This window comes from Lipotes vexillifer, unplaced genomic scaffold, assembly GCF_000442215.2.
Source record: "Lipotes vexillifer unplaced genomic scaffold, Lipotes_vexillifer_v1.1 scaffold1783, whole genome shotgun sequence".
In the NCBI taxonomy this organism is placed as follows: Eukaryota; Metazoa; Chordata; class Mammalia; order Artiodactyla; family Lipotidae; genus Lipotes; species Lipotes vexillifer.
The window spans coordinates 1,209,929-1,222,118 of NW_006777435.1; the positions used below are offsets into that span (position 1 = coordinate 1,209,929).

Here is a 12,190-nt window from a genome sequence, read left to right on the forward strand (position 1 = left end):
CCTCAGGTGCTCAGGTCTCAAAGTACTTGTAGATGGCCGTCACATAGAGCATCACGTTCTGCCAGTCTGGCCGCTCGGTCCCGACCATCTCGTTAATGTCCTGACAGGGGAGAAGAGGCTAGTTAGAGCCCGGGGTTGCCTCCCAGCCACAGCACCAAGGGCTCTGGGGGGGGGGGCCTGACCCCAGGGCTCCTCCGCCTCCCTTCCCAGGGCCCTTGAGAAGCGCGCTGGGGCCTTGCCCTGCCCTCCCCTGCCTCATCCGAGGCAGATGTGCTGGAATGTGCTTTTGACAGCGAAACGTGACCACCCCCCACTCAGGGCGCTTCCTTGGGACACTTGACGGGAGGCATAAAGAGCGCCAGGCCGGGGACCATCTGCACCCCACCCGCAGGATGTCCATGTGGCTGGTGCAGGGCCCGCCGGGGCCCCAGTCCCCACCCAGAAGCCTCCTGGTCACCAGGCCTCCCAGGGGTCTCTCCTCGGGACGGGGGCTCACCAGTGTGGACTTGATGCCGACACTCTCGGCAGCCTGGAAGGCCAGGGTGAAATTCCTCCGCTGGAAAAGAAACCGTGTGACAGGTGCATGAGCGGGGCCGGGGAGGGCAGCCTGACCAGCCCGGTCCACACCCATGCCCGCCACCCCGCCCCTCTGGTGACCAGCTGCGGAGTGACACCCACACACTTGTTCTTTCCTCTCTGCACAGGAGGGTCACTTTTCACACATCAGCTCTGAGCTGCCGAGCACCCCCAAAGCTAATAAGCAACACCTGTGAAATTGTTTCCTCCCCGTGGGGGTTTTCAAAGGTCATCTGAAGGGCAGGAGGGGCCAATGGGGGTGCACACCAGAGGGCTTGGGCCTGGGTCCTCTCCCAGTGCCCGTCTGGGCAGGGCTGCACCGTGAGGCGGTCGTGGCTGGACGTGGGGAAGGTGGCCTGGCGTGGGTGGCGCTGCCCAGACCACTCTCCTCAAGAAGCCCTGACCCTCAATGTCATTCCCAGAGAGGCCACCGGGGTGTGCGAGGAGCCAGCAGCTTGCCCTCCCCACCACCATGGAGGGCTCTCTCCCCTCCTCACCGTCTGCCCTCCACGGCCTCACCTTATCCTGACTGTTGAGCTCCTGGTAGGGAATGTGGGCGGGCAGGTACGTGTGCAGGAGGGCACAGAAGGCCAGCCCGTCGTTCCAGCTGCTGCTAAAGTTGGTGATGTCGATATTCTGCAGGAAAAGAAAGAAAACATGTGAGCAACACACACTTCGGGCTTCTCAGGAGGTGGCCGAGCGGGGGCGGAGGCCCCCAGGCCCAGCAGGCTGAGCCTCTGCAGGAAGCACGGCAGGATGGGGGGCTGGGGCCGAGCCCAGGACCAGCTGGTGTCCGTGACAGGCCCCCACCCTGCACACCAGATCGCTGCAACCACAGCAGCAGAAATTTGAGCCACCCAAACCCTGGCCTGAGAGGACACAGCCCTGGGGGCTGGGGGCTCCGCCTCTGGGGCACCAGGGAGCAGCAGCGCTGTGTTAGGAAAAGCTGTGGTCCAGCCTCCTCCCCATCATTTATAGGACATCACAACCCCTGCACTCTGAGGACCAGCCGCCAGCCTGCACTTGGCGCCAATGACCGGGGGGTGGGGGGTAAGGGGGTGTGTGGGGCTCCCACAGTGCATCTCCGAGAACCACCTCAACTCTTTGAAGGGGCACCTACTCCATATTCAAATTAAATTGTTCACAACTACAGAAGAAACACGTCATTCAGAGTATTTTATTATATGATAAAGCAATTCAGCTAGAAAGTAGCCTTTACCTTTATTTGCAAGAACCCTTTTGAAGCTGAAACTCCACAATGAAATTTGGAAATTCACACGCTTTATGAAAATGCCACAAACTGAAAAAGAGAGCACCCCAATCCCCAGCACCCCCTGCTTCATGTCTTACTGCTGTTTCATGCAGCCTTCAAATGCACGAGTCCGCTTCCTGGGTGACCGTGCTCGAGGCGGCAGTCCTCACTCCCCGGGAGCAGCGGCCAAAGAACAAAGCTATTCACCTCCGTAGGGAGTTCTACAAAGTCTGCCAGCCCGACCCCCTTACAAACCGTTAGGTCCTGACACCAAGTAGGGCCCAGGGACAAAGGGCGGGTGGGGAGGGTGGGGCTCTCCTGACAAAAGCAGCAGGTAGTGTGGACACAAACTCCGTCAACAAAAGGAAGCATCTAGCCCTGACTGCAGGCACCCAGGACGCTGCCCTCTGGGGACTGCTCAACCATGACCCTCTGAAGGGCAGCAGCTCTGGGGGCAGTGATCCCAGAGGTCACTCCCTCAGTGGCCGCCAATCCGGCCTGGAGGACTTGTCCATAAACTGTGGTGAGGAAAGTGATCAGGTTAAGGTGCAAAGGGGCGCAAATCTGCTGACAGCCCCAGGGAAAGGCGGCAGTAAGGTGCGGTGGCCGTGGGCCGTCTGACGCAGCCATCTAAGGGCAGTGCCAGCCACTCAGTGACATCACCGCCCCCCTAATATGAGGCCTGGGCAGCCCCTGCCTCACTGGTCCCCACACTTGTGACCATGAAGACACTGCCCCGACAGGCTGGCTGCCCTCACAGGCCTCTGCTCTGGCAACAATCACTGTTATGGCCATGGCCAACCTGCCCCTTTGATGTCATCGGGATCTCAGGAAGCAGCCAGCAGCGGCGCTTCAGACCCACCTGGGACTAAGCTAGGACCAGGGAAGGACGTCACCTGTCCAAGGTGTGGGGCTGGTGGGTGGGAGGACAGGGCCGGGAACCCTGGTCCCCAGCATCCTCCGGGCCGTGTGTCACTTTAATTCTCATAAACCCCAGAAGTGTTTTTCCATGAGGCTCAGGTCACAGATGATTCCTGTGGGATCATTCCTCCCATTCGTCAGGGCCAAACGCCCTGACAAAAGAGCCAGGACACTGGTCGCCATCGCGCACAGGCAGCAGGGAATGAGCCTCTTCACAGCGTGTCCCAGCTCCGCACGGGGCTGAGTGTAGCTACAGCAGCCAGAGGCTCCGACCCCTGCCCGTGGGTCACATGCACGCCTGGAGGAAAACAAATCTCTACTTCCTGCCGCTAGGCCTGATGTGGCGGAGCCTACGTGCCTGGCCTCACCGGCCTGAGGCAAAGGCCCCGGCACCAGAGAAAGCAGCTGTGCCCCAGCTCCCAGCTGTGGGAACCCGGCCATCCAGCTTCCTCCAAACAGACCAGACCCCCAGCCTGGATCCCGCAATCAGAGCAGCACCTCGTGAATGAGGCACCCCGAGGAGACAGCGGGCCTGGGGCCCCAGGGCAACGACAACCAATTTCCAAATCAAAACAACCGAAACCCAGACCACTGCCCTGCCCCCTGCGAGATGGAGGGGGCCCGGCCAGTGTGGCCCCGGCCCATCCAAAGACGCTGCGGAAGCAGACAGGCCCTGACACGGGGGTGGGCGGGGAGGCGGGGAGGCCTGCACCCTCTGCTCCCATCTCACCATCTACTTCAGTGTTTTTCATGTTCGGGGCTGAAAAATCAAACTATTGATACTATGAAATAACACAGACGGAACACAGAAAAGCATGCTGTCTCCAAAGCTGAAAAGCACAGGGAAGGTGGGACGTTCCCAGCCTCCTGTCTGTGCTCTGGGCCCCACGGCTGTCACAGTGTATTAATAAAAGGACAGGATCCATGGAAAGAAAGAAATGCGCGGAAAGGTACAAAAACTGTATGAAATTGCCAGAGGAATGGCTGTTCCCACGGGAGCCACCCCCTCCCACTACCGGCTGTGCCCAAACAGGGACCACAGGGAGCTCCAGGCCCCCGAGGTGAGCAGTGGGCAGGGGACCCGGGCCCCACCCCACCCGGTTTCCTGAAGAGAAGAGCGCAGATAACAAGCTCTCGTAAAATCATTCAACACCCAAGGCCGGAGGGACTGCGACGCTATGACCACTCATCCACTCATCGCAAAGCAACTCAAATGCCCCAGGGACGTGCACGGACCGTCTCTGCGGGCCTGTGAGGACACCAGAGCCACAGCCCTCCAGGGTGGTGCAGGAGACCTTGGCCTTGGAGGGAGCCAGAGTGCTGACCCCCAGCGAGACACCCTCAGGCCTGCAGGCAGGGGCCTGGGTATGAGTCGTCTGGGGCTGAGCTGGGAGCAGGGGACATCAGTGTGGCGAGCAGGGAGGGGAAGTGAGGGCTACAGAGGCTCCAGAGAAAAGCAAACTGGACTTGGGGACTGACTGGCCGTGAGGAAGGAGAGAGCCCACAGTCTGTGCCGGCAGAACTGGACAGCAGGGTCCTCCAGTGACACACGGCTCACTGAGGGGAGGTACTCCCGACAATTACGTCTGTGGCACCCAGGGAGGTGCCTGGTGCTGACATGAGGGTCTGCAGCTGGGGACACAGTGTAGGGGGGTGGCTGGAGCGCACAGTGCACAGGAGGGAGGCCTCAGACCAAGCCCCTCAGTATAAGGGCCAGGCAGAGGAGAACCGCCTTCAACGGGACACAGGGGAAGGCCCGACAGGCGGGACAGATCAGAAGCCAAAGGAAGAAGCGTCAGAACGGGGAGTGTCAACAGCATCAGTGCTGCCAAGCCCGCTGAACAAGGCAGCACTCGGGTACCACTGGCCCCAGTGAGCAGGTCGCCAGAGGAGGAGTACCACATGCCGCAGTACAGGGCACACCATCTGCACAGCCTCGCAGCTCTCACAGACAGACTTCTCCACGTATTTCCTTCACAAAGTTGTCTAGAAATGGAATTTCTGTTTTCAGAAAGTGGTACTTCCAGTGAAGAGGAAGGTCCTGGACTATGAGACCTGTCTTCCAGTGCGTTTCTCTCTGAAGCAGCTGCAGGGTCAAGGACCTTCCGCCCTACGGGCCCTGACACCACAGCTCTGCAGGTGGCCGGCTGACCCCTTTACAAAAAATACTCATAGAGCCAAAACTGGTGCTTTTTGAGGGGAACATGCACCACTAACGGGAGGACTTTCTTCGCACTATTCACAGGCAATGCCAAGCTCTCTAAGAATGAAACAGTTTTCTTTTAAAACAGAGACACATAGTAATTATAATACAAGTTGCTAATTAATGAATTCAGATTTCACATTTAGCTTTCAGGTGTCTTCAGGGCTCTCCTACTGCACAAGATAAGTCTAAGTTTGAACAAAAACAAGAGGGTTACGGGAGTTCAAAAAAGGCTTGAGGGACTTCCCTGGTGGCGCAGTGGTTAAGAATCCACCTCCCAACGTAGGGGACACGGGTTCGAACCCTGGTCCATAAAGATCCCACATGCCGTGGAGCAACTAAGCCCGTGCGCTACAACTACTGAGCCTGCGCTCTAGAGCCCGCGAGCCACAACTACTGAGCCCACGTGCCTAGAATCTGTGCTCCGCAATAAAGAGAAGCCACCACAATGAGAAGCCTGCTCACTACAACAAAGAGCAGCCCCCTCTCGCCGCAACTAGAGAAAGCCCGCGCACAGCAACAAAGACCCAACGCAGCCAAATAAATAAATAAATAAATAAATTTATATGAAAAAAAAGCTTTGAGCACAGACTCAAATGAGGTGCTTCACCCCATTTTCCTTCCATCCAGGAAGGGCCGACGGTGATCTGTAGGCAGATGGCTGTGGCCTGTGTGCAGGGCCCTCAGCTGCCCTCTTCAGCTCACCAGAGCTCAGACTCCCCTGGCCCCCGCTGCCCTTGGCGGGCAGCTCCCCGAGCTGGGACATGTGCCCTCCCCGCTCCTGCGCCCTTAGATGAGTCCCACCTCTGTGCATCGAGGGTTGAGGGCTGGAGTCTGAGAGCCAAGAAGTTACACAAATCGCCACAAAAAAAAGATTAAGAATAGGTCATAAAACATCTTAAAATGTTTTAATGTGTCTGAAGTTTAATTAAGGGCCATAAAATGCACCCCAAATACCACATAGTTGTTAAGGTTCTGATCTATTTAAGGAAATGCCATTTTGGGGGGCACAAGGCAAAGGGCCAAAACCCATGATTAATCTCGGCAACACTCACGGCACCACTTCCTCCGCCGTCTCAGCCGCCGTGGTGGGATCCCCCCCGTGACCGTGACCATGACCGAGTACACCGCCCGCCTTCGGGAGGCAGGACAGAGCCACAGACAAACCCCTGTCCACGGGGCCTCGAGGCCTCAGCCCTGGGCCGAGGGACAGGGTTTGGAGGGTGTTAGGGAATCTGGGTGAGGAGGGTGGGGGATGCAGTGCCTAGAAGAGAGGGAAAAGCCACCAGGAGGCAGGTTTCAGCGCTCCGGGAGCTACTGTTAGCGGGAGGCCCCAGAGGCCCCGGGAGGAACACGCAGCAGCCTGCTGGTGCCGGGGTGCCCGCACTGGCTGCACATCTGAGGTGCTGCCTGGGGCCTCCATGCTGTCTCCTGTTTGAAGTTGAGCCAGGCTCTGCTCCAGGTCAGGGGAGGGGAGAGGAGAGGAGGGGGGAGGCGGCAGGGGTCTGGGGAGTCTGAGGCCCGCTCGTCACAATGTGCATGTCGGGACGTGTGTAAAGTGGGAGGAAGGAAGGAAAGACGCCAGGGCAGGCAGCCCAGGGGGCCAGCGACCCCGGAGACAGGTCTGTATCTTGTGCCCTGTGGGGGAAGGCGTTCCAATAAAGGCCTCAGAATCACGGGCAAAAGCTTTTCAAGGTAACACCTCTCAGCCGTCCGCCGGAGAGGCTGATTCGGCCGGTCTGGGCACCATTCTCCGTAAAGTTCCCCAGATGCCCTGAGTGTGCAGCCAGGAGGCAGGACCACCGACCCGAAGACCAAAGGCAGCTGGAAACATGGACGGGACATCCCAGCACGAGGCCTGACCGGGCCAGCTGGACCTCACTCAGGACCCTGTGTGCTGGGGAACCAGGCCAGGATCAAGCACTGGACGGAACCTTCCTGACCAGACTCGACATAAGGCAACCAAACAGCCGATGGAGGAGCCTGTCTGAAAAGAGGAATTCCTGGGACAGACGGAGCGAGACCAGCACTGTTGGGCGACCGCGATCAGCAGCAGTAGCGAGCCGGCCTCCCTCCCCTCTACCTGGTCGGACGGACACAACTCCACCTGAGGGGCTTCTGCTGGAAATCTGAGCTGGAATCAGATCCAGCCTCGAATCTACTACCAGTTTATATCAGGGACAGCACTGCAGGGCTGTCAACACCAAACCTAAAATGCAGACGCTCCACAGGACACAGTCCAATTCCTTCCAAAGACAAACTGAAAGGAAACAAAAAGAGGGATGGGAGTTTTAAGATTAAAACAGACTTAAAAGAGGCATATTATCCAAATGCAATGTGTGAACCTTATTTGGATCTTAAGTCAAGCAAATCAACGGTAAAACTGACCATGATTCAATTGGGAAGTCTGACCTCTGTCCAAATATGTGGTGACATTAAGTGGCTGGGACCTGCTTCGGAATCACCAGGCAGGGGTGGGAGAGCAAGGACTGTGCGCTGACCACCGGGGCCTGGGCGGTGTACTGAGTGTCCTTTTACTATTCTCACAGCTTTAGTGTGTATTTGAAAATTTCCATGAAAACCAAACAAACCTACAACTCAATGACAGACAAACAACCCGAAGGCCCAAATATGAAAATGGGCAGAGGATCTGAACAGACATTTCTCCAAAGTCGACAGACAATGGCCAGCAGCACAAGAGAAGATGCTCAACGCTGTTGGTCACCAGGGAATTGCAAATCAGAACTAGGCTGAGCCACCACCTCACGCCGCCAGGATGCACAGTACTTGGAAAACTGGAAACAACAGATGCTGGTGAGGATGTGGAGAAACCAGAGGCCCTGTACTTGCTGCTGGGAACGTAGGACAGCGCAGCTGCTGCGGAGCAATGTGACGATTCCTGGTCACTTACACGTAGAATCACTATGCGCCCCAGTGAGGCCACTCCTTGGGGACAAACCAAGAAGACCTGAAGATGGCGTGGACACAAATCCCCCACACAAGTGTCCACAGCAGCACAGAAGCCCGAAGGTGAAAGCAACACAAACGTCTACCAACCGGAAAATGGATAAACAAAACGGGGAGCACCCCCACGATGGGGTGTTTTCGAGCCACAGAAAGGAACGCTACATGGTACAAAGTGGATGAATCTGGAAACATTACGCTGAGTGAAAGTGAGACACAAAGCCCACAAATTACATGACTCCATTTATATGAAACACCCAAAATAGTGAAATCCGGAGACAGAAAGCAGATGTGTGGCTGTCAGGGGCTGGGGCCAGGAAACAGTTCCAGATGAGAAGTTCTGGAACTAGAAGGTGCTGATGGACACGCAACAATGCGAACGTACTTAATGCCACTCAACTGTAGACGTAAAAATAGCTAAGATGGTATGTTTTATATTATGTGTATTTTACTACAATTTAAAAAATTGTCTGATGTTCAGAAGTGGGTTATGCTCAGTAGGTCTGTACACCAGGTAGGCCTCAAAAGCAACTAACTTACCCACAAGTGTTTACTGAAGAAGTTACGGCTCACGTGCAATGACTCACAAGTGCATTTTATGGGAATTTACTAGGGCCCTGGCCCTGCTCTAAAATTTTTTAATTTCTTAAAAACAAACAGTTAAAGGTAGAAGCCGGGTATCAGTCTGCTTCCTTTACCACCAGGATACACCAAGCACTCTGCCAACTCAAAAGGGACCTGACCCACCGCCCATCCTGGGGATGGCTATCCAGTGTCCTGGGAGGGAAGGGGCCGCACTGACCTGCAGTGACGCTGCCTGACGTGCTCAGGGTGCGAGCACACATCCAGGAAGCAGCTCTAACTACGCTGAAGCTCCACAGAGTCCAATGTAGAACCATGCACCACAGGCTTAATGTGCTGTAATAACTCTTTTTAGTCAAATGAACCTATTTTGAGGGGACACTTCATGTCACCCTAAGGGACCGGATTGATGTCCCCATATTTTCCATAAACCCCTCCCAAAGGAAACTTTTTGTGTTGGAGCACACAGGACCCATGAGGTCTGCTGTCTGAAAATTCAGGAAACGGCCACCAGGCAGGGATTGGTCGGCAAGAGCCCCTGGTGAGGTCAGTTAAGTCACGAGCACCGGGCAAGTCTGAGCAGTTTTATTAGCAGCGTAGGAACTAACTCTTTTCTAGACTGTGTCTAGCTCTGGCAGGGTTATTACTCACTGAAATGCAATTTCAACCGAAGGAGACACAGGATTCCCAGCTGTACCTTCCCTGTGTGTGCTCCGGGGGGCGTGGCATAGAGGGAGAAGGGTGGCTGGTCTCAGCCCCAGCGGCTCAGGGAAGTGTTTGAACTTCCCAGGACGGCCTCTTTCAGGGTATTCTTGGGACAGAGGTCACCAATCTTGTACTCAGGCTCTGAAACATGGATGCAGTGCACTCTGGGCGCTGCAGCCTCGAGGGCTGCCCAGCATGAGTAGCTCCGACTCGTGGGGGGCCGCTGTTCAAATGCCTTCTCCGAGGAAGGGCCCTCAGTCTAGCTGGAGCTCCTGGGGCAGCTCTCAAGGCTCACTCTCCCCCGGCTTATGTCTCGGTTGATGCCTTCTACCGAGCTGAAGGCTCCCTCTCTGCAGAGTAGGAGGCATCGTGGGTTTAGGGTCCCAGGGACCTGGGGCCACTCCTTACAAGCTACAGGGCTGTGGGCACACAGTTTAACTTGGAGGAGTCTCAACTTTCTCATACACAAAATGGGGAAAAGACCCAATTACGAGGATTTAATGAAGTGCCGGCTAGAGCTCGCAGGTCTTGCTCGGCCCCTCATCCGGCCTCCTGAGGCACTGCTGACCGCCTTCCATGACACAGATGGGCGCAGGCCAGGGAGGCCCCGCTGGGTCCGAGTCCCTCTCCTCTAGGCAACACCCAGCCCCTGGGGACCCCTATTTGGGCCGGACATGAAAACTGATGGCTCCGTGAGCGGCCCGTCTCTGTCGTGGGACCACAGCGCCTACGGCCCGAACAGCACCAAGCAACAGTTTTCCGCTCGGGCTGCAGCTCTGCGAGCGGCTGTTCTCCACCAAGCACCGAGCAGAACCCTGGGCTGCTTGCAAGACCCTCCGCAGAGGCTGCTCCAGAGCTGGCTTAAGAGCAGTCTGAAGGGAGGGACAGAAAATCCAGGAAAAAAGGCCTAAGGATCTGAAAGCTTCAGTGTAGCAATGGGCTTTAAAAAAAAAGTTTCAGCTTCTAAACATGAGGGCTGCTGAAAATAAGACAACACCTTATAAAGCATAAAGGACAGACACAGAGTGCACCTAGACTCGTTCAAACACCTTACACTTGAAAAATATAATTTATGCAGAAAAGGAAACTACCACACAGAGACTGCAGCACAGTATTAATCCATCAGAGCAAAGGCGTGGATACAGCCCTGCTGGGACCCCGGCAGGGAGGGTGCCCATGGGGACACACCGCCACCCTCCCAGCCCTCAGAACACCTTCGGAGGCGCTGAGACAGAAGGAGAGCCTAGCCTGGGAGGACCACGGACAAGTCTTCCCGTTTCTGAAATCTCAGGGAATGCGTCTGTCTGACCCAGGACACCAGGACGCCCAGGGGCCAGGCAGCCCGCACGTGAAGGGGCCGTGAGGGGAGGAAATGATCCCGGGACAGAGCCGCTCAACACAGCACGCTCACCTCAAGAAGAACTCACTTCACTGCCTCCAGCAGGAACTGCTGCTTTCAAATCTGTCAGTGGATTTGTTTCTACACCTACCAGGTACCGTTCTGGCAGAGGGAAAATGGCAAAACATCTAAAATAGGGAACACAGACAGCTGTGGCACCACCCTCTTGTGCTTCTCTCCAAAGCCCCAGCTCGACGGTTTACTTACCTGCCCTTGAGGGCAACAAGCAGAGGGAAGTGGGAAAACACTTCTCTCTGGACCCTGTGGTGGAGCGTGACTCCCCCTTGTCCGTCCTGCTGGGGCCCTGTGCGTAGCGCTGGGCTCCTGAACTCCCGGCTCCTTACTTTTCTGGTTTCCTTTTGCATACAAGTTGGTTTCTTGGTATAAAACATGCTAGGATGCAGCCAGAGAGAGAGAGAGTTGAGGGCCACAAGGAGGGATACGGTGTCAGTAGAAGTCTGAAGGTCGCTCACACCTGGAGCCTTTGTGGCACAGTAGTGCACGGTTGTGATCACAAATCTGAGTCATACAAAAGGCGGTCTTATGCCTAGGAAAAGGCGTAATTTTAAAAGGCCTGGAAATATTATGTTTCAAAAATAATGTTGGAAGTTCCTTGAGGGCAAAGGTCACGCTCTAGATGGCATTACATCCCTCCTTGTATTCAATGACCCTGTGATGGACACTTCACCAAGAAGGTACATGAATGCATCACAAACAAGCACATGGAAAGCACACCCAACACCATTAGTTCACAGGCACCTGCAAAACCAAAACCAAAACCATACACCTACGGGAGGACAGAGGCCGAACGTGCCCAGTCCTGGCCAGGACAGGAAGGAATGAGGGCCCTTGTGCGCGTGGGGGAGCGGAGGGGGTGCAGCCACTTGGGAAGACAATCTGGCAGCTTCTTAAAGAGTTAAACCTATACTGACCGCATGACCCAGCCAACCACTTTCAGATGCCTCTACAAACGTCCTGCCCCACCCCCACCACAGGAAAAAAAAAAAATCATTATGCTCTACAACTTAAATCTATACAGTGCTGTATGTCAATTCTACCTCAATAAAACTGGAAGAAAAAATATATGTAGTAATAACATATGTCAATTCTACCTCAATACATTTGTTTTAAAAAAAAGGGCATCCCAAAGCCACAAACACATTCAGATTTAGGTACTACACAGGCTCTCTCAGTTTTTAATCTTTTCCTCTTATTCCTGGTGTTTTGGAGTTTTGTTGTTTTTTTTTTTGCGGTACGTGGGCCTCTCACTGTTGTGGCCTCTCCCGTTGCGAGCACAGGCTCCGGATGCGCAGGCTCAGCGGCCATGGCTCACGGGCCCAGCCGCTCCGTGGCATGTGGGATCTTCCCGGACCGGGGCACGAACCCGTGTCCCCTGCATTGGCAGGCAGACTCTCAACCACTGCACCACCAGGGAAGCTCTGTTTTGGAGTTTTATAACTGAATGCAGTGCAGGGTTAAACCATGGCAGAACCTGCCCCAAGCCAGCGACTCACGGGAGGTGCTGTCTGCTGGACACCCAGGGTGGGCTCCAGTGAACCCCAGGGCACCTCTGCTTGCACAGCAGGAA

At 55.5% G+C, this 12,190-nt stretch overlaps 1 protein-coding gene across 3 annotated transcripts in view; it reads right to left on the reverse strand.

Annotated features, from left to right (window-relative positions):
- SPECC1L (sperm antigen with calponin homology and coiled-coil domains 1 like) overlaps positions 1-12,190 on the reverse strand; it is a 121,821-nt gene continuing 109,631 nt past the window's right edge. Inside the window, exons 14-16 of one of the 3 annotated variants that reach the window (XM_007451040.1) lie at positions 1,096-1,212; positions 497-556; positions 1-100 (exon numbers count right to left, since the gene is read on the reverse strand). In XM_007451040.1, the coding sequence (XP_007451102.1) occupies positions 11-100; positions 497-556; positions 1,096-1,212 (267 nt within the window). In that variant the 3' untranslated portion in view covers positions 1-10. The remainder of the gene's footprint in view (positions 101-496; positions 557-1,095; positions 1,213-12,190) is intronic. The other 2 variants (XM_007451042.1, XM_007451041.1) reach the window with 2 other exon arrangements.